The following is a 22,901-nucleotide window of genomic DNA, read 5'->3' on the forward strand; positions in this document are numbered from 1 at the left end:
TGGAATTGTTTCTGTTCTGTCTTGTTCGACCAGTCTGAGATTGATTGTTCTGTGAAAAAGGAGTTGTTTCGGCTTTCTGATATGAGGAGTTATTGCCTTTGTATTGTGTCCTGGTGGGCTGACCTTGACTCTTTCTGTTGAAACCTTTTAATATTTTCTTGAAATTCTTGGTTAGAAGTGTCAAGGTTTCATCATCTATGTCGTTTGTGTTAGATTCTCGATCAGCCTCAGCTACAAAAGCCACAGACTTTCCTTTTATGTTGCTTGCAAGATCATCATCAGCAAGCACTTCTAGTTCATATGTGTGTAAGCTTCCCATAAGTTCTCCGACAGTCTTCTTTTCCCAACCTGTGTGTTCCTGAATAGCAGTTACTTTCATCCCGAAGCGTTTAGGCAAAGATCGAAGGATCTTTTTGACTACTCTCTCATCAGTGAATGGTTCACCAAGAATTGAGGCTCTGTTCATCAGATTCTGAACCCGACTGTGAAAGGTCGAAATAGTTTCCTCTTCATTCATTCTAAGGGCTTCAAATTCTGACAGAATCATTTGTAACTTTGACTGCTTGACATCACTAGTTCCCTCAAATCTGGTTTCAAGAATTTCCCATACACGTTTAGCTTCTTTTACCCCGGTGACAAGAGTAAAAACGGATTCATGCAGAGATCCTACAATCGAGTTCAAAGCCTTGTTGTTTAGATCAGAGGCATTCATTTCATCGTCTGTCCAAGTCTCCATGGGCTTATCTCCAGTGGTTCCATCCTCATTCTGAACAGTTGGACGGCTCCACCCAGTTAAGACAGTACGATAAACTCTGGTACCTTGTGCTTGGAGATATATCTCCATGCGAGCCTTCCAGAATGAGTAGTTGTGACCATCTAGTTCTGGTGGTTTCATACTTGCATCCATCCTGAACAAAAACAACCAGCCAACGAACACACACAGAGGCACTTCCAAAAGACAGAGAACAATGCAAAACTAAAACAACCCGTACGGATCAAGTCACTATGTAGACTTAAAAGCTCTGATACCACATGTAATTTTGCATTTTCTCTTTTTAAACAGATTAACTGGATTAATCAACTGACGAAATGGACTGACTGATTCAGCGATGAAGTCAGTCAGTAATAACAAATCATAGAGAAGCTTAAAGAAAAGATAACAGCACAAAGCCAACGACACAGAATGTTTACCCAGTTCGATACAGTGTGTATCTACGTCTGGGGGACGATCACATAGGCGTCCAATCCACTAAATCATAATCCAATGTACAAAGGTAGATATACAATAATCTTACCCAAGTGCCCCACACACGGTACATACCCAGTCTACACAGGTTTAGTGGATTGTTGAAGATAGAGAGCCATGCATACAGAAGTCCAATAAAATCCCTTCACTTGGAGAGCCCACTCTGATGCAGTCCACTTCAATGACGCTCTTTACAGTTGTTCCCACAACAGTGTGATCACAGTGTCCTTTCGTTTAAGCAGCAGTGATTCTTCTCAAGTTCGTCATCTTAATCACCATGAACATGTTGTATTGAGAAGAGGGGGGGTAATCAAAGATCTGATATCATAAAACTGATGTGGAGTGTTTCTTCTCTCTAAAGGCGTAACCCTAATTCTCTTAGAATGAGGGTACTTATAGATCCGTCGATAGAACACTCCTTCCATAGTTGTCTTTGATGTAGATGTTAGGACAATATTTGAAGAATGTAATCTTAAAGATTCGGTCGATACCTTTTCCATAGCAGATACGCTGATCTTCTTTCCAAATCTGTCTTCTGTAAAACCGCGTACAGCTTTTAAGAAATCAGCTTCCTAAAACAGATCTTCCGTGTCAGTCCTTCTGTTGTTGTCTGATCGATCAGTCCTCTGTAGAACAAAACTGACACTAAGCTAATCCTATCTTAGTATGCCATAATAATATTGCCAATTATAAGATGGGGTTTTTTTCGAGCAAATAAAATACTAACAAACCCGAGCTCGAAAAACAACTAGTGTACCACACCAAAAATTAATAGAGAAGCCAAAACAACCAAATACCAAACCCCAATCAACCCCCACACCGAACACGGCAGAACTGGAAAAAGAATTCCCAACAACCTGCAGAAATAGGAACTAAAAAAAACCCAGCCACCATTCACATTCCCACAAAAACAGAAATACCATTAATAAAGAAGTCAAAACAACCAAATTCGTACCCCCAATCAACCCCCCCCCCCCCCCCGCCCAACCCCCAAACACGACAGAATTAGGAAAAAGAATTTCCAAAAACCGACAGAAATAAAAACTATAAAAAAAAAAAAAAAAAACAGCCACCATTCCCATCCCCACAAAAACAAAATACCATTAATAGAGAAGCCAAAACACCCAAATTCCAAACACCAATCAACTCCCAACACCCCGGCAACCCCCAACCCCGAACACGGCAGACCACCTGCGAAAAAAATACAAAAACCGACAGAAATGCGAACAAAATAACACTCCAGTCACCATTCCCATTCCTACTGAATGCATAATGATAAAAAAAAAACATCAAACAATCAAACGGGCAAAGACAAGCAAGAAAACCCCCAAAACTCGAAAACCCTAGCTCCAACCTCACGACTAAATCCGGAAAAACCCCCCCTTCACCACCAAACAAAACACACCAAACCCCCCACAAAACAACACAAAAATGCACGAAACACAAAAAAAAACCCCCAACAAAAAAAAAAAAAAAAAAAAAAAAAAAAAAAAAAAAAACCACAAAAAACGACAGGAATACGTACCTCGGCCGACACCTCGGACCGGTGGTCCCCGCCTCTTCGATGTGCTGAGGTCTCCACCTTCTACCATTGCTGCATGGAAGTGAAAAGCATGAGATGAATCGAGAACACGACGTGAAGCCTGGATACATGACACACGCACGGAACGAGAGCGAGATGGACTGCCGAAGCTAATAGGTCTTGCGCGTCAAAGAAGGAAAGATGGACTAATTTGACTAGGTCTAAAACTAAAACAAAATACCACAAATACCCCCCCCCCCCCCCCCCCCCCCCAACACTTAAAAAAAAACAAGCCTTAACCTAAAAACAATCTCCCCACGCAAAAAATTCAAGACTAATCTGGACCATTCAATCTCACAATCCAACGGCCCCATATTGTCCACAAGTTTGTATTTTAAGATGTGTTTTTACCTGAATGTATTTCTATATATATATATATATATATATATATATATATATATATATATATATATATATATATATATATATATATATATATATATATATATATATATATATATATATATATATATATATATATATATATATATATATATATATATATAAGTGAAGAAAATCTATGTTTAGGAGGTTCCCGTTAGGACTATGTCCTTTCGGATGAAAAGAGTAAGAAAGAAGTTGTGAGAAAAAAGAAAGAAACAGTCACAGAGGACCGAAAGAATATTTTAGAAGTAACTTGGTTGATGTTCCCGAGTTGCTAGGTTCGATACTACCTGCTGGGCTTGGAATCCTAGTTAGGGGGTGTGCACACTGAAAGTACGATACCTGATTCCAGAGAGATTAAGAACCACGAGTACCAGTTCTGTGGGCGAGATGAGTATTAGGCCGGCTAGATTTGCCGAGCCCGGATAGGTCCATTCACAATTTCTGAAGTTCCTACCTCCCCCACGAGTTCAGAAAGAAAGAAAGAAAGAAAGAAAGAAGAGAAAAGTAAGTCAAGAGACTCAACAGAGATTCTCCACAGAAAAGTATTCTTTTTAAAGATCGAGAGTATAAGTATATGCATAGTATCATATCTTTATTTATAGAATTACTTCATGGCATAGCATATGTCTTATCTTGAGTATATGAGAAGTAAAGAATCATTCATTGCTTTAAGTATAGCATGAAAGCATAATCTTACTTGATAAGCATGTTTCCAGTTCATTATCTATCTTGAAAGTATCATCATGATTGCAAGAAGTGCATAGTAGCTTAATAGAAGAGTTGTATCACAGTTTCCAGTACTTGTTATATGCAATAGCATTATTTATGAGTTGATATCTGTTGATATGAGTATAAGTTGCTGAGCATATAGAAATATATAAAGTAACCCTATGTGAGATCTATTGATTGATTGTCGTGATTGCTTATGTTCATACTTGAGATGTGAATGAATGCAAAACGTTTTCCAACCTATATCTATAGTATGTTACAGGGTTGAGTGGTTTTATACTTAACATTATTTGCTAACGGGTTTATTTCCCTATGTGTTTTATAACGCCTTTCAGGTGGATCTATTGCATGATGAGAGCGCGCATTCACTATAGTATAGTGTAGCTCTAGTATCCCGTGGGGGCTAGAATTAGTATTTCCCTCCCGTTTTAGACATTTTGTTTACTATGGTTGTAGCTAGACTATAGTTTTCTGTTGGTGCGTAGACACCGAGGATTGCTTCCCCTTTTGTTGTTGTGTTGAGCAGAGACTCCAGTTTGTAGTAGTTTGTTTAGCCTGTGCAGTTACTCAGGAGTGGGTAACTGTGGCGGTGACATTCTCCTTAGTTTTTGATTTGAAGTGTGGCGGTGATATTTAAAATTCCCTTGTTTAATCCTATTTAGAATGTTTATTTACGGGCTCTAGAGTTTAGAAAAAGGGGGTGTTACACTTTTGCTTCTCATTTTAATTCTTATGACATCATTGTTATAAGTATCCTTGATTATACCCAACTTGTTTTCAAAGATGACTTTGAATCCCTTCTCAACTAGCTGCCCAACGCTAAGTAAATTTTGATCAATGTCAGGAACATACAAAAAATCAGAAATAATTTAGTACCTGTGCAACTCTCTATGACAACAGTCCATTTCTCTTGATAGGAATGCAGTCACCATTACCAATTCTAACGTTGGATACTTGGGACCTGTCCAACTCTCTAAAGAGTTCTTCATCACCGGTCATGTGGTTGGTACTACCACTGCCTAGGAGCCAACAATAACTTGAGCTTGAGCTTCTGCTTGTAAAACAAGATGCTACAAACATTTGCTCTTCATCTTCCTCGCTTACTATTTGGACATCATCCTTCTGTTGGAGGTTACTTTTGCATATTCTTTCATGGTGCCCAAGTTTATTGCACTTCCCACACTTCACATCAGGTCTTCTCCAACATTTGAAAGGAGGATGACCTTTTTTGCCGCAATGTTTGCAAGGAGGAAAATCTCTCTTTTTTTCTCCTTTGCTGCTGGTGGCTGCCTCACGTGGGTTTTTCTTAGAACTCTTCTTCTTGTCTTTCTCTCCATGATTGATTTGTAACTTAGCCTGCAGTGCACCTTCCACAGAACTTTCACTTCTCATCAGTCTCCTTTGTTCTTGAGCCTGTAAAGCACTGTTTAGTTTTGCCAAGGTGATTGTTGACAAATCTTTGCTACTCTCCATGGAAGATATAGTAGCATCAAATCTTTCAAGAACAGTTACAAGTATTTTCTGAACAATCTTAGAACCAGAAAATTCTGAACCAAGCAACCTAATTTTGTTCGCAATGCTAAGAAGCTTATGTGTACTCCTTGATTGTCTCTGACTCCTTCATTTGCTGCATCTCGAACTCACGAATCAGATTCAACTTTTGCATTCCTTTAAGCTTTTCATCTCCTACATATTAAGTTCTGAGGAAATTCCAAATATCAAATGCGTCTTCTGATTCATGATTCTTGTAAAGACCTCTTCGGAGACAGCTGCGAACAAGGTAATTTTTGCCTTGGACTTCCTTGATTTCCTTAAATTATGACTCTTCAGCTGAGCCATGGTTGGATACTTGGATTATCTGTTAAGGGAGGAACTTCATAGTCCTCTTTAACAGCATCCCAGAGATCATTTACCTTTAGGTGGGCTTCCATTCTAGCTGCCCATACTTGATAATTTTCACCCTTAAACACTGGTGGCGTTAGTGCTGTAAAAGGTGTTTTATAATCCATTTTATGGATTGAATAAAGGAAGGTAAGGTTTTTATAGTGGGTTTCCCTTGGTTCACTCACAGATCCCTTAAGAAAAGAAGGTATGATACCAAGTGTTGGTTATTCCATAGAAAAGATACATATTATTAACTGATGAAACACTGCTTAAATACACAGATGAATCTGACAAACAAAAAATAGCCACTAACCCACTAACTAGCTAATATCAAGCCACTAAGGCACTAATAAGTAACTGACAATTAAACTCCTAAAGACTTGGTAAATGGAAACAAACTAAACATTGGAATAAACTGAAAAATAACTTAAGCTACTGATGCAACATTCAAACTAAGTAGTTGAGAGTTAGATGCATATAGTAGAGAGAACAAATCACTTAACACAATGTAGCAATACTACAAGTCTACAACACAGTACCATCTCCAAAGATTATAAAAGCTAACATGTCTGGACAACAACAAAAAGCTCATCCATAAGCATGGATGATGCAACATCAAACACTAGAATTCATTAACATACAACAACACAACTGCTGTTTTCCAAGGAAACCAGATTGAGATGATTGCATGCTTAGGCCTCCTCCTCGTCCTGGTACTCTTCATCTTCGTATTCTTCGTCTGCAGTAGCATCCTGGTACTGCTGGTACTCTGCCACCAAGTCATTCATATTGCTTTCGGCTTCTGTGAACTCCATTTCATCCATTCCCTCTCCTGTGTACCAGTGCAAGAAAGCCTTCCTGCGGAACATGGCAGTGAACTGCTCGCTAACCCTCCTGAACATCTCCTGGATGGATGTGGAGTTACCAATGAATGTTGAGGCCATCTTCAGACCGATTGGTGGGATGTCACATACAGTGGATTTCACATTGTTCGGGATCCACTCAACAAAGTATGATGAGTTCTTGTTCTGAACGTTGATCATCTGCTCATCAACCTCCTTGGTGCTCATCTTGCCACGGAAGACTGCGGATGCAGTGAGATACCTGCCGTGACGAGGATCAGCAGCACACATCATGTTTTTCGCATCCCACATTTGTTGGGTGAGCTCTGGGACAGTGAGGGCCCGGTACTGCTGTGAACCACGAGATGTAAGGGGAGCAAAGCCAACCATAAAGAAGTGGAGCCGAGGGAAAGGAATGAGATTCACTGCCAGCTTGCGCAGATCTGAGTTGAGCTGACCAGGGAAGCGAAGGCAGCAAGTGACACCACTCATGGTGGCCGAGATCAAGTGATTCAAATCTCCAACTGAAAATAGAGAAGTAAATTCATATATAATCAGATTTTATGGCCAAATTAAGATAGAAAACTTAGATGTGCAAAAGCCTTACAATCCCAATAAGGATTAATTCAAAATAGTTACTAAACAATCATATACCCAGATCTGACAGGGGCAGCACTAACATGATTCCAATTGCTTAATTTATTCCATTATTGTGATAAATAAAACTAGGAAGCTTGGGCAGATAAATTTTTCCAAGCCCTATGCAGCTTTTATCTAATTTCAATTGTTTAACAATTATATCCGGACAGCAGTAGACAATGAGGCACACAGATCAGTACAACAAAATGTAAACTTATATGTAAATTACTAATCTAGTTATAAGAGCGTTAGAAACCAGGTTTATATTAATCCAAACGGTATAAAACAGAGGAATAAAACACAGTTAAATGTGCCATCTTTAGCAAGAATATATAAAAGCAAGTGAAACCCATGTGAGACTGCAAATGTATATGTGCAAGGAATATGAAGAGAATCTTATCTTCAAGCATCACACTGTGTCAAGATCTGAGACAGCTGAGCTCATCACATTACCAACCAAATAGCTTATACTAGAATAGCATACTATCATAGCCATCTGTAAAGTTATTGGGGCTATTGACCTGGAATCATATCAATCAAGCTACACTACTCCAGATTCTTTTATTTTTCAACCCATTCACTATCAAACCTAAATATCAGATAAAGATGTTCATGGATAGATGATAATTTGTAGTGATCAAGTAAATTTACTCAAAAGTAAAAACCCCAGGACTTACAGCTGGGAGTGGTGAGCTTGAGAGTGCGGAAGCAAATATCATACAAAGCCTCATTATCCAACACCATACACTCATCCGCATTTTCAACCAGCTGATGCACTGAGAGCGTCGCGTTGTAAGGCTCCACCACCGTGTCGGACACCTTGGGCGATGGAAACACCGAGAAAGTCAGCATCATCCGGTCAGGGTATTCCTCCCTTATCTTTGATATCAACAGTGTCCCCATACCCGACCCGGTTCCTCCTCCCAGAGAATGACATACTTGAAACCCTAATAACAGAAACCACAAAATTCAACCATCAATTTCACACCAATCAATTCCATACCAAGCAGATCTACAAATTCATAAGCAGAAATACCCCATACTACATAATAATCACGAATATTAAACAAATGACAGATAATTTAGAAATATATACAGTATAAGCTAGTATATATGAACACAACCACGAATCATAGATATATTAGTGATAAATTCAGAAATATATATACACAAAATAAGCTAGTATATATGAACACAATCACATATACCAGCATATACACACAGAAATAAGTAAGTGTAGAGAGAGAAAGAGAGGAACCTTGGAGACAATCGCAGTTCTCGGCCTCTTTGCGGACGACATCGAGAACAGAGTCGATGAGCTCAGCGCCCTCAGTGTAGTGTCCCTTGGCCCAGTTGTTGCCGGCGCCGGACTGGCCGAAGACGAAGTTGTCAGGGCGGAAGATCTGGCCGTAGGGGCCGGAGCGGACGGAGTCCATGGTGCCAGGCTCGAGATCCATGAGGACGGCGCGGGGGACGAAGCGGCCGCAGCTAGCCTCGTTGTAGTAGACGTTGACGCGCTCGAGCTGGAGATCGGAGTCGCCATGGTAGCGGCCGGTGGAGTCGATCCCGTGCTCGGCGCAGACCACCTCCCAGAACTTGGCTCCGATCTGGTTGCCGCATTGGCCGCCTTGGATGTGAAGAATCTCGCGCATTTTGGTCGGAGACGGAGGAGAGAGATTGGGGGAAAAGTAGAGAGTAGAGAGGAGGGAAAGCGAAGTGAGAGAGAGATATTTGAAATGGTTGATGAGAATGAGATGAGGTGTACCATGAAATTAAACAAGGCATCTTGGGACATGTGACATCAGACAATTCCAGATAGTCAACGGTCAATGTCACTCAACTAATTACGGACTAATTTTCATTTCCCGTTGTTTCATGTGTCTGTAATCCCGTATTTCATTTTCATGAGAGTTAAAGTTTGAACTTGGATAGTCGGGGTTTAAGATTTTTTTTTTTTTGTCAGTGTCTTGAACAGGTTTTAACGGTAGGAAATATTTTTAAGTCTCACTCTAATTTCTTTTAAAATATGAAAGTGTATAGTCACTCACGCCAACTAAATTGGTTAGGGATTTAGATTCTTTAAATTGAGAAAGTTTGATAAAGTATGAAACATATATTACTTTATTTTGCATTTATAATAATCAAATTACCACTAATTTAAAAATACAAATTAGACATGAGATTGTTCACATGTAGTAACTAGTATTTTAACAAAAATTAGGAGAGACCATAATAATTGCGAAAAGTCAAATACACATACACCCGCAACTTAATTTATAAACATAAAAGGATGACATATAATGTTCCAAGTTAGCAATTAAGGTGATTGATTAAAAAGTTGAATTATTAATGTATAACTTTTTGAAATTCAATAACTCCTCTTCACGGGCCAGAAGTGAATTCGTGGGTTTGGGACTTTGGGAGATAATATCACAAAATCAATAAATTATTTGAATTATCAAAACAAACAAATAACTTATTTATTATTTTTATATTAAATTGAACAACCTATTTAATGTTTATCATGTCCATAATTTATGGATGTGTGTTTGGGCATTGCATGGTAGGTGGTTCGCTTGTCTCGACTATCTTTAGCATCCAATTATCATATTGTGAACTTTAGTTCGTGAAGTATAAATATAAGATTTATCGGATAACAGAGTCGTAGATACTTTGATTAAAAAGCTAGTCACAGAACGATCAAATGAATAGAATGGGAGCATCCTCTAAGTGACATCATGATGGTAATCCTAAATGATAAAGTTGGGATGCCATGTAACCGAGAGATTATCATAGGGTGTCATATGTAAGACACCAAGCTTGGCCTTCCGTTATATATATATATATATATATATATATATATATATATATATATATATATATATATATATATATATATATATATATATATATATATATATATGAAAGATTTGTTTAGTATGTTGAAGGCTATTTTTAGTATTTTTATTATATTTTGATATAAGTTCATTTTAAGTAAATTGAGAGTTCAGTTTTAATGTCTAAAAAATAAATATGTAGTACACAAATGAACAAACAACATATTAAAAGATAACATATACTCTGTAATATATTAGAAATAAATATTAATAATGATCTACGCTATAATTTGAACTACGATATAATTTACCTTTTCTCATCGATTTGGCCCATGCAACCTACATGTTAATAAATACTAATTTCAAATTTAATTATCACTTATTATATTTTGTTTTTGTTTTGTCTTGCTTTTAGAAAAATAATGTTATATAGATTTAGCTTCTAAATGTTTTAAATATTATGAGATGAGGTGAATATATTGTATACCTAATAAAGTTATATATATTTTTACAAATAAAATAAGATAGTGAAAATTTACATGAATTAGATCATACAACACCTATAATATTAACATACAAAAAAAAAAATGGATTTCATTAAATAGCTTTTCAAGAATTTAAAGTCCACACTAACATGATCTAATTAACACAGTTATTCATGAATTTAAAGTCCACGCTAACATGATCTAATTAACACAATCTTCCTGTATGGATGTAGTTAAAACTTAAAAGTACAACATCAGTCCCTCACACTAATGTTTATATCATTTAATGTAATTTCATTTAATTGATTTGTAATGTAAGTTTTGAGAGCCACTAATCGCTCTCATCTTAGAAAGAAAGTAGAGAATGTAAATTGTATGATGCATCTCTATTTAGCGTAGAAGCTCTTAAATATTTATTTACTAGTGTCACTAATAAAATATTTGTTGTTTTTTACTTTTACAAATAAAATTAATGTCATGTTAGTAACATAGACAATTTATCAGTCAATTTTGACTTATTTGACAACTATTAACTAGTTGACTTAGTTAAACAACTAATATAAGTGATTGATTAATTAACTTCATGTAACAGCTTATTGTCCAAAACGCTAAAATTCAAAAAGCTAATCAAAACAGTTTTTTCAATTAGCTTTTTGAAAAATTCATTTTACATATAATTAGCTATCAACTAGCCACTAATTTACTAAGGGGGTATATTCAATCTAGACTTTTAAAGAGTTTTAAAGACTTTTAACGACTTTCAAAGTTTGTTGGTATTCAATTTAGACTTTTAAAGACTCTTTAAAAATCTACCGGTATTCGATTCACTTTTCAAAAGTCTTTAAAAGTATACTGGTATTCGTTTCAGATTTGTATAGAGTCTCTAAAAGTCTACTGGTATTCAAATATTTATCAACTTTCATAGACTCTATCAGGATAGGATTTCTGTAGACTTTTTCTTCATTAATATAAATAGATGAAATCAGACCTTCAAACCCAAACTTTTCAATTTTCTCTACAGACTTTTTCCTCTATTTAAACCAGACAAGTTTTTCATCAATTTCTATCAAATTTAACAATACGTTTCAAACTTTTTATAATATTATATTTTGTAATTTATTTTTATTTTTTTATATTTATGCAATTTTGTTTTGCTGCGAACAGCAGCAAGAATTCTTGTTGCTGTTCGCAGCAAATTTGCTTGATATGCTGCGAACAGCAAGCAGCAAAGATCTGCTGCGAAATTCGCAGAAATCTTCTATAATTTTTTATTTTTTTTTGCAATTAGTAAAGTTAATGTACTCAAATTTTGTTAAATTCTTTTTATATAATTAACATAATTTTATGTTATTATATGTTCATTAATTATTAATATATGTATTTGCATTAAGTTGAATTTTTTGATGATAATAATTTTGAACAACTGTTTGAAACTCAAAAGCAACAACAAGAGCATGCCAATGAATGAATGACTAAAATAGCTTTTGATATGTGGAGAGACAACCAACAAGGTAAAATTAGTTCCAATAAAAAATAATTGTACTAACAAAATGAATATTTTAATTTGTACTTTTTCATTTTAGACATTTTAATAATTATATTACTCAACATTAGTTGTTTCATTAGTTCAAGAAATATTTTGTATTGATTATATTTTCTTTATGTATAATATATTCTATTTTAATTTGGTGACAATGAATATTTATTTTTCATTACATTAATTTATTTATGATTTATAAAAATATATTTTTGTAAGAAAATTATAAATAATATATTAATAAAAGTTATGGAATGTTTTGTAAGAGTGTATTGAATTTAGAGTTTTAATGACTTTTATAGATTTTTTCATATGAAAATTTTTTCAAAAGTCTATAAATGTTTGTCTTATGAATTTTTAAAGACTCTTACAAAGTTGATAAAAGTTTAAAAGATTCTAGGAAAGTTTACAAAATCTCTACAAAAGTCATTTAAAATCCATCACTTTTAAAGTCTTTGAAACTCTTTAAAAGTCTTGATTGAATACACTCCCCTAAATATCATTTTACAATCAGTTAACAGCTATTTATCAAATATTTTTAAAATATTTTAATTTATTTTGAATTGGTTAATCAGTTGAATTAGAAATTTGTAATATTAGTATATGGTGGTGTATGAAATTAATATTTAGTTTAAAATTTGTCCAATAGCGTATTTTACAGCCTAAACCCCTCTACATGAATACATTATCTCTTTCTCTTTGGGGTTGTAAGTTGTAACTAGGGTTTTAGCCCTAAAGTACTCCGCAAAGTTCAACAGCTTCGCCACTCTCACAATCTCCCAACCATGGAGGTCCAGCCCACATCTCAGCCTCCACCGCAATGTTGGAGCAACATCGTGAAGCAGCAACTGCCGCCACCGCCGCAACAGAACCACCAATCCCCTTTCGCCGCCGCGGCACCTCCGCCTCCCAATCGGGAGTTGGTGGGGAGTTGCAATTCGACTAAGGGAATAGCGGTGGCGGTAGTGGATGCCAACGCTATCATCCAGGGTGGTCAGAATCTGTCGCATAACGCCGACCGCTTCGTGTCTGTCCCGGAGGTCTTGAGCGAAATCCGGGATCCTACCTCTCGCCACTCCCTCCATTTCCTTCCTTTCACTGTGGACACCATGGAACCCTCGCCTGATGCTCTCAAAAGAGGTCCGTGTATTTGTTATTCGTACTTGTAATTGTATATTATATGTGTATGTATGCATAAATAAGACGTCTATTTGCGTGATGCTCCCAAAAAGTTTTTGTTTTTAAATCTCTTCATTATTCTTGGGCTTGGGAATCTTTTATATTGCTTTGTGTACATTTGAGAATTTTGAGATCTTGGGGTTCCATTGATAAAATTGTTCTGTGTATAAATTGTTTGTTAAATAATTATAGAAATTTGTGAATGGGTAAAGTAATTGTATGTGCACTGCTTGGGGATTATAATGATCAAATTATTGGCTTGAGAATTGGACAGTAAAATGATTTGTATAACTATTATTGTGTTTGCATAGAGAATACATGTTGAAATGGGTAGTAAATTGTATGAGTTATGGGCACTGCCTGGGGGATTATAATGATCAATTTCTCAGCTTGAGAATTGGATGGTAGGAGGTGTTGTAAAACTATTATTGTTGTTTCATAGAGTATAAATGTTGAAATTGTGTGGAATGTAATGAGTAAAAGTTCTAGTGTGACTCACAAAGTATCTTGAAATTGTGGATTTTCAGTTATTAACTTTGCAAGGGCAACTGGAGATTTGCAGACACTGTCAGATGTAGATCTGAAGCTCATTGCTTTGACTTACATGTTGGAGTCTCAAATTCATGGAACCGAGCACCTTAGGGATTGCCCACCACCAATCCACACAGTCAATGTGAGAAGGCTGCCTGAAAAGGACATGCCTGGGTGGGGCTCCAATGTTCCCAATCTGGAAGAATGGGAAGCTCTTGAACATGCTGTTGAGGGTGGATCAAATACTACCTCCAGAATTCTTCCCCTTAAAGATTTGAGCATGAATGTTGTTCCAACAGATCAACAGAGTATAGATGGTTCAACTGTAAATGATAGTAAGTCTCAATCTGAGGACCAAGAGGATGCTGATTGTGGTTTCAGGGGGCCTAGAAAATACATGTCTCAAAAAAAGGAGGTAAAGATTGAAGGTAAGAAGATGGTGGCAGATGGGGTTGATGCTTCACAGGGACAATATGATGATGATGCTGGTGATTGGCTGCCTGCTGTGAGTCGAAGCACTCATAGAAAATATCTCAGAAGAAAGGGTAGACGAGAACTGCATGGGACACCATCTGAAAGCAAGCATGTTGGTGGCACCGAAGACCTAGATATCCTACAGGATAAAGCCTCCACTGATATTACAGATGGGAATTCAGCAGAGAGTGGTATTATTAAAGAGAATGGCAATGAAGATATTTCTAAAATTTTAAGTGAAATGAGACTGGAGGAAGAATCTTCAGTAGCTTTACAGGCTAGTGAGAACTGTGCTTCTGAAACGTTAGAGTCTAATGATTTCAAGAGTTCAGATACTGCTGATAACATTAATGGGGATGTAGAAAATGTAGAGGATGATGTCGATAACCTTAATGAAATGGCAAGTCAGACCTGTGAAAGCATTGAAACATCACAAATGGATGATAGTAGCAGTGAACAGAGTTGGATGCTGAGATCCTTGTCTGAGTCAACAGTTGCTTGTATAACTAGTGATTTTGCAATGCAAAATGTGATTCTTCAGATGGGATTGAGGCTTCTGGCACCTGGTGGGATGCAGATTCGTGAGTTACACAGGTATACATGGTGCTGCCATTTTTATTTATGTACTTTTAACCTATCTCAGAGTAGTCAAGTGACAAGTTTTGATTTCTTAGGATATACGGTATACGCATTTCAATTATTTCATGCAGCCTCATTAGTGTTCTGAATCGAATGTTCAGATTTTTGAATCAACAGAGTGCTTCATTGGCATATATATCATTCAGATGAATATGAGCTTACTTGTGAAAGAAATTTCCATTTGTATTTTCAGGTGGGTACTAAAGTGCCATGCCTGCTACAAGGTGACCACAGAAATTGGTAGGATATTCTGCCCAAGTTGTGGGAATGGTGGCACTTTACGGAAAGTGGCTGTTACAGTGGGAGAAAATGGTATTGTTATCGCAGCAAGAAGACCACGTGTGTCCTTGCGTGGAACAAAAGTGAGAATCTTAAGTTTTTCTTCCATAAGTTTTTATAGAAATTTATGGTTCATAATGACTATTATTTTTTCTCTTTCTTCATCCATAGTCAAAATTATCTACTGACCAAGTTTGAAACCAAAAGATGCTTGGCTTGGATGCATCTTTTCTTCCATAAGATGCTAGTCAATTTTTGCTGGGAAATAATTTTGAATTTGGATGTGTAGTATGAAATTCTATTAATTCTCAAACATATTTTGCAAAAATACTTTGGGCCTAAATCTTGTTCATGCTTGTTATACTATGATTTGTGTAAAAATAAAATTTAAAAGGAGGCAAGTGTGTTGCAGAGAACCTTGATTGTGCTTGGCTTATGAATTGAATGTTGTGGATTTGGTGCAGTTTTCACTACCTTTGCCCCAAGGAGGCAGGAATGCCATTACCAAGAACCCCATTTTACGTGAGGATCAGCTTCCACAGAAGTTCTTGTACCCTAAAACAAAGAAGAAGAATAAAGAGGTTGGTTTTTAAGAGTTTTTTCGCAATTCACATATTACCAAGAATATCCTGTTTCTGAATCTTCCCATCTGTTAAATTCTGTTTATGATTTTTTTTTTTCTTAACACCATAAAATCTTTTGCAGGGAGATGACATCTTTACTCCAGACAACTTATTTGTCCACCATACTGATAAAAAAGCTCCCCTGCAGCCTCCCATGAGGAAAGCACTGGCTGTTTTCAGTGGAAGGAGAAATCCCAATGACAATCATTATTCTCGTACTATGCATTAAACCGTATTTCTTGATTAAACACAAGTTCTTGGAGATTTTGTAACACTCCAAAACAGATTTCAAGATGAACTGCTCTTTATATTTGCTTGTGTTATGTTTTAAGATTTGTTTCCAGTGTATGCTACTATTCACTTGATGAAAGTGTGCAATTTTGGAAACAGTATTTGTTTTTGGATGTATGGTGTTGATTATAGCAAAAAGGCCTTTTCCAATGAAGAAAGAAATGTCTTGAGATCTGTAATCAATACCACATTTGCATTTCAAATAACCTGTGCAACATTCTTAATTTTGTCAAAAAACCTTAATTATCATTTAAGAGTTTCAATTGCTTCACTATTTGACATTCTGATACTGGCTGATGTTCTGGTAATTTACAAAAAAACAAAAAATCCAGATCACACCAGTGCATTAACTCCTCTATGGCAAATAAAATTTGCACAAACTCACACACAACTGAAAACAATGGAAAGAAATGAAAAAAAGAGAAGATATTACATTTGTATACTACTAATTTTGAACTGTTAGTTGTCTGCTATCATGAAAGGGCAAGCTCAGCCCATGCTAAAGAAGAAGCTCTGAATTCCACAGATACAGACGTGTCGATATTCCTCAACAGCATGTTGCACAGATCGCTCATCGACGTTTTGCTGCTGCAGCTTGGATGTATGCACAAGTTTACCACATCACAGATTACTTTTAGGTCTTCATATCTGAAATGCTTCAACTCAGGATCCACGACGTATGACATCACCTCCGGCACTTCAAGGAATTCCTTAGCCTGTCACACAACAGTGTAAGTAGCGTTAATCTCGCCATGTTTCTTGAATGCTGGTTCAGTTGAAGAACGTGTTCTGTTTCAACTAAAAGTTTATTATATATTCATACTTATCGAGTTCTTCATGGTTACTGCATATATATGTGAGATTCTTACCCAATCTACTATGGACCCGTTGTCTTTGCAGTATGGCGGTCTGCCACTGACTATTTCCAGTAGCAGCACTCCAAAGGCGTAGATGTTACCCTGGACATCAAGATGGCGTCTCTCTAGTGAACTCGATAGGACACACACTGCACCTTCACTGCTGATAGAACCCGAGCTCTTCTCTGATCTCGAGAGTATTGTCTTCCAGCTATCGAAATCAACCAACTGCATAAAACGTAAATATAATCATACCACCGATTATGGCTGCTTAACGATGAAGAGAAATAGGTGTCAACATTTGGCCCGACAGAGGGGCTTCGGTTTACCTTTGGAGAAAAATCTTCTGTGAGATACACAGATTTTGAATTCAGTTCACATATGGTGAACGGTGGATTGAGTTCAGTATGGAGATATTTTAGCCCCTTAGCGATGCCGATAATAATGTTCATTCGTCTCGTCCAGGATAACTGGCAGCCTTCTCCATCTGCACTCATCAATTACAAGGCTTTGATCGACAGCCCGAAGTTCAGGTTGAAGAAAAGCAACTCTAGATTAACTCAAGTCGACTAATAATGTACTTACAATGCAAGTGTTCGTATAGTGTCCCATTCGATGCATACTCGAACACCAACATCCTCGTAAATGGACTGCTTTCGGTACAGTAACCCAGCAGTTTTGCTGTATTTTCGTGATTTATTCTAGCACATTCTGCTACCTGAGGTTGTAAAACTAAAAATTACCAATCAAGAAACGGAGCATTTTTAACACTATCTAACACGGGCTATTAGAATACAGCAATTACCTCTTTCTGAAAATAAAGCTCGAGATGGGCCGACCAATGCTCTTCATTGACACACAGGGAAATAACAGCAATTTCAGGTCCACCTTTCATGGTACCTTTGTAGACCAAGCTGTCGGGCGAAGATCCAATAATGTTACTGAAATCTTCACATGCTACCTCCAGTTCCTGTCTGCTATATCTCGCTACATCCTTCAGCATCTCAGTATCTGACACAGATTTCGTTAAATTAATTTCCACCACAGATCCAAGTAAAGCACAGACAGTGCGAAATAGAAGTTATGGCAATTCATACATACTAACCTACATAAATTGTAAGGTGGTCTTTCTGGCTATCCGATTTCTTCCAAGGGATAATAATCGACGGTTTCTTCTTGCACTTCTGAAAGGCTGTCAGAAGAGCTGCTAGAAATAGCGTTCCTGCCAAGATTCCGGTCACCACTTCCAGCACTAAAAGCCACGTAGGCTTTGAACCAGACCGATGCTTAGCCAAATCTTCAACGGGGTTTTGTGTAGTGTTGTTGACTCCAGGACTGTTTTTCACCTGAGGAGCACTGGCTGGAATAAAGAGTCGAGTGCAAAGCTATTACGTTTCATATCATAAATTTCACGGAGTTGAAGGCGTAAACTATAAAGTAAAATTGGCATTAAGGCGAAAACATTAAAGTTGTGTGCACATACCACATCGGGCAGCAGGGCGCTGTTTAATTTCTTTTACTTGAAGGCAGTTCCCTTGAAAGCTCGAGCTTTACACGAGAATTAAGCGAATTTAGAAATAGAAAAGAGTAAAAACAGCCAAGTTTCCAAAAAACGAACGAAATGTGTACCTTGGAAGATAACTCAAGCACTTAGGAATAATTCCACTAAAGAAGTTAAAGGAGAAATCAGCAACTTTAAGTTGAGATGATCGACAAAGGCCAATTGTGTTGCCACCGGGGGTATGCCTAATACAGAAACAAAGAACAATACCATGAAACCAAACATCCTAAGAACAATACCATGAAACCAAACATCCTTTGTACTTTTATTGTTAAAAGTGTAATATTTTCACCCTGGTGGATTAAACTGGGATAACAATACACACAGATGACTACTTACATCCCACGTAAACTGGCTGTGAAATCTGAGTCATTACTGGCTGGCACTATCCCCTCGAGCTTATTCCTGTCCACCCGAAGCTCCTCAAGGTATTTCAAACCGCCAAGCTCGGGGGGTAAACTCCCAGTTAACCCATTGGATTGAAGGATTCTGCAAAGACATACATAAAATGAGTCCAGCATTAATGCTGCCAAGTCATGATTTACAGTTAAAAACTCGAGTTACACTGACATTTTCGTAACACGGGATAAATTGCCGATTTCAGGAGGAATCGATCCTATCAACTGGTTAGCCCCGAGGTCCAAGACTTTAAGGCCTTTCAACAACCCGATTTCCTTTGGTATTTCGCCTACGAGTAGGTTTCCATGCAGAATACTGTAAATCACCAATAAAGAACTAATCATCCATTTTATCCACATAAAAAAATGGTGGTAAATTTTACTGGAAAAACAGACTCACAGTTCTTCCAAATAAGAGATTAGGTACAAGTCTGGTGCAAGAACACCCTTCAAAGATGCCCCAGAAATATTACTGCAAAATGTGAATACATTACTTCCCAGAAAACATACCAAAAGCAGAGATAATGCCTTGAAATCAAACAAGACTTCTTACATTTTTATGACATGATCTCCAGGCTTAGAACAAGAAATGCCTTTCCAATGACAAGGATCTGAATCTGAGGCATTCCAATTCGATAAAACCCGAAATGGGTCCCCATTTATAGATTCCTTAAACTTAGTAAGAGCTTTCACTGCCCAAAAAACAGACACAACAAATTCACAGACTCAGATAGGCACATTGCATTTCTTCCTATGCCAATTCAGCATTAAAAACATCATTAAATAAACCCTTGCATTTATTAAATTCCCCCAAAACAATCAAAACCCTGGGCTTCAAGGAGAAGCTAGATCTATGACAGTGCATTATATTGATGAACCATACCTTCATCTGAGGGAACCACAAAAAAGAATCCACAAGTAACTAAAACCAGTCTCAATACATCACAAGCTCTCATCTTTCCACACTCAAATGAACTTCAGTGGCTTTACAAAAATCAAGAATCTGAACAGTCCATCACACAATAGATGCCCCCAAAAGAACAAGGAAAACAAGAAGAATAGAAACAAAGATGGAGGAATTGGATTAATGGCAGAGCTTATGAAGCAAAGAAGATAAGAATAAATAAAACAAGACAGAAAAAGATGGTCTTTTTATTATTTTATTTCAAAGAAAAAACTACAGACAGAGAGTGAAGTGGAAAGAAAAACCACCCGGCAACCAGTGAGGAGACTTGGGTTCAAAGAGAAGTTTAATGTCAGAAACACAGAAAGAGATATTGATTCATCAGAACAATAGACTTTCAAACAGAAAGAATTGAAAGAAACTGGAAGAAGAGTACACTGTGTTACAGTATCCGTGCAAAAGAATTCAAAAGCCAGTTGTAATATGAAGAATAAAAAAGCAGCAAAGAAAATTGAATCATTAAAAAAAAAAAAACTAAAAAGTACTGTGTAAAAAAAGATAGAGACTGGAGAGAGGAAAACACAACAAAGGTTGGTGTCAAATGTTTTTCGGTTTGTCTTTCTTTGAATAATAAACTCGACGGTTTTTAGCAAGGAGTATTAATTTTTTTTATTCTTTATTTTTAGCATTTTTTTGTATAAATATTTTTGGATTGAACTTCGATCAGATGTTATTTGGAGTATGCTGTCTTATTATTATTAATTATTATTATTATTATTACACAATTTTTAAATTGGAAATTTATCTTTCTTATTTCCTTTATAAAAAACCTCAAGTTTCTGACTTCGCCAAACTATATCTTGGACCCATGAACCCGTCTCAAGACCTATGAAGTGGTAAATCACGAGTTTCCTTTTTCATTCAACATGAAAATTTATAAAATTATATTCAAATAAAAGATTATAGAGACCCTTGCAAATCATACAATTATCACTCCTTATTGTCCGTTCTTATCGTGTAATCTTTTTATTGAATACATAAACTCTTTATTAACTCGGTGTTGGAAGGAGTTCGCCAATTCACTAGTAATTCATGAAAATAAATACTTTTTTTATTAATTAATTCAGGAGTGGTAATTATTATAGGGGTGGGAAGCATTTTCTTAAAATAATATTTGTTGAAAGTTTTGTGAGTTTCTTATTTATTTTGCCACTTTCATATTTTTCATTTTAATTTAATTTCACATTCAAGTTTATTTCACATTACATCATTGACTTTAACTTTTACATCCGATTCAATCCTGTTTTTTGTTTTTAATAAAAAAAATATTTAGTCTTCTAATATGACTAAAATTTGAAGTGTAATTATAATTGGAAATTGACTTTTAAATAACTCTAATGATAACATGCAAATATATAGATAAATAAAATTTTAATGAAATATATGTTAATATTTGGAGTGGAGACATTGAGGTAAGGTAAGAATGGTATGATGGAGGAAGCTTTTGCTTTACTGCTAATCATATCATTAATAGAAGGCTTCTGCCACTAATCATAGTTTTAGCCATAGGAAATGGATAATGGGGGAAGGTGGCCCCCCTAGTGCTGATATTTTCTTTCCAGTCTTAACCTTTCCCCACACCCCCACTAGCTTTACTTTCTAATCCCAAAAAGTAACCCCAACTCTAAGAGCTTTCACACTCCAACCCGGCAAAGCATTTAAAATGATGTAAATAACAGTGACTTAATGATTTAATAGACATAACCAACTGTCGATGCACACAAAAGATCAGTCCATGTTAGACATAATCTTTATACTGTCGATGTCGAAGGGCATAGTTGAAATTTAAAAATTCAAATCAAAATCGATTGAAATCAAATACTTAATAATCTAAATAAGTTTATGAAGGTGAGATTTGTTTTTCACATTTTAAAAAATATTTACCATAAGAGTAATGCTATGTTTCTTTTCATGATTTTACATTCTAATTTTCACTTTCTTACATGGTAATATTCGATTAGTCCTTTTTATGTTTGATTAATAAGAAAATTCATTTATTAATATTAGACTAGATAAAGTTGGTTAATTCACGATAGCCAATGAAAATATGGATTTATTGCCACTCACAAAAATGAACATTATAATGTAAGATTAAAATGAGAAATTAGCATTATTCTCATCATAAAATGAACATTATAATGTAAGATTAAAATGAGAAATTAGCATTATTCTCATCATAAAATAATGTACAATTATATATATTCTTCCAAATACAATTATATATATTGATTGGACTGTTTGATAACATAATCAATCAATTTTGACTTGTTTGACCACTATTAGTTATTTGACTTGGTTAAACAATCAATATAAATATTTGACTAATTAAGTTTTGGTAACAATTTATTGTTCTAAAATGCTAAAATTTAAAAAGATGCTTAAAGCAGCTTTTTTGATACAATTTTTGAGAACGTCATTTTATATGTAATTGGCTATCATCTAACAACTAATTTACCAAACACTTTTTTTACAATAAGTTAATACTATCATTATATTAACTGGTCAAATTCACTAACCCAATAAGCTAACATCTATTTACCAAACACCCCCAATATCTATCTATGCATGAATTGGTTGACCGTATTAGGGGTTAATTATGGAATGATGCTAACTTTCCTTTTTACATAATATTCACTTTTCTAATTTTTCATAATATTAAATTTAATATGGCAAAGTACTTATGAAGTCCATGTACTATCGTGTTTTGTTCAATTTAGTCATTTACCTTTATTCTGTTCAATTTAGTCCCTCTACTTAAAAGTGGTGAAACTAAGGACAGTTGTCTAAATTTTATTAGGAACATGATTGTAATTATTTATTTTGGACATACTAATTTAATATATTAGTGGTAAAAATAATTAATTTTAAATATTTATAAAGTAATATATGAGTAGGGAATATAAATATCGTCAGCGTCACGTAACCTAATGTAACAGT

General features: G+C 35.9%; 4 protein-coding genes across 4 annotated transcripts; 1 reads left to right on the forward strand and 3 right to left on the reverse strand.

Moving 5' to 3' along the window:
* Nucleotides 1-4,832: 4,832 nt before the first annotated feature.
* On the reverse strand, nt 4,833-5,953 carry LOC109189674. The gene is made up of 3 exons (XM_019340287.1): nt 5,794-5,953; nt 5,543-5,630; nt 4,833-5,439 (listed from the first exon to the last, which is right to left on the reverse strand). Exons 1-3 carry the CDS (start codon nt 5,951-5,953, stop codon nt 4,833-4,835), a joined length of 855 nt encoding a protein of 284 aa, XP_019195832.1.
* Nucleotides 5,954-6,309: 356 nt separating this feature from the next.
* On the reverse strand, nt 6,310-9,043 carry LOC109189771 (tubulin beta-9 chain). The gene is made up of 3 exons (XM_019340390.1): nt 8,568-9,043; nt 7,987-8,256; nt 6,310-7,194 (listed from the first exon to the last, which is right to left on the reverse strand). The coding sequence occupies exons 1-3, from the start codon at nt 8,959-8,961 to the stop codon at nt 6,521-6,523; spliced, it is 1,338 nt and encodes a 445-aa protein (XP_019195935.1). The 5' UTR covers nt 8,962-9,043; the 3' UTR covers nt 6,310-6,520.
* Nucleotides 9,044-12,859: 3,816 nt separating this feature from the next.
* LOC109189770 (20S-pre-rRNA D-site endonuclease nob1) lies at nt 12,860-16,334 on the forward strand. Its single transcript, XM_019340389.1, has 5 exons — nt 12,860-13,308; nt 13,875-14,946; nt 15,185-15,353; nt 15,735-15,851; nt 15,976-16,334. The coding sequence occupies exons 1-5, from the start codon at nt 12,954-12,956 to the stop codon at nt 16,120-16,122; spliced, it is 1,860 nt and encodes a 619-aa protein (XP_019195934.1). The 5' UTR covers nt 12,860-12,953; the 3' UTR covers nt 16,123-16,334.
* A 136-nt stretch (nt 16,335-16,470) lies between these two features.
* Nucleotides 16,471-20,392, reverse strand: LOC109189769 (probable LRR receptor-like serine/threonine-protein kinase At1g63430). Its single transcript, XM_019340388.1, has 13 exons — nt 19,884-20,392; nt 19,554-19,692; nt 19,401-19,472; nt 19,173-19,316; nt 18,942-19,091; nt 18,671-18,787; nt 18,525-18,589; nt 18,147-18,401; nt 17,847-18,052; nt 17,627-17,759; nt 17,371-17,528; nt 17,054-17,269; nt 16,471-16,900 (listed from the first exon to the last, which is right to left on the reverse strand). Exons 1-13 carry the CDS (start codon nt 19,954-19,956, stop codon nt 16,658-16,660), a joined length of 1,971 nt encoding a protein of 656 aa, XP_019195933.1. The 5' UTR covers nt 19,957-20,392; the 3' UTR covers nt 16,471-16,657.
* Nucleotides 20,393-22,901: the final 2,509 nt, after the last annotated feature.

This window comes from Ipomoea nil, unplaced genomic scaffold (assembly GCF_001879475.1).
Source record: "Ipomoea nil cultivar Tokyo-kokei standard unplaced genomic scaffold, Asagao_1.1 scaffold1562, whole genome shotgun sequence".
Classification (NCBI taxonomy): domain Eukaryota; kingdom Viridiplantae; phylum Streptophyta; class Magnoliopsida; order Solanales; family Convolvulaceae; genus Ipomoea; species Ipomoea nil.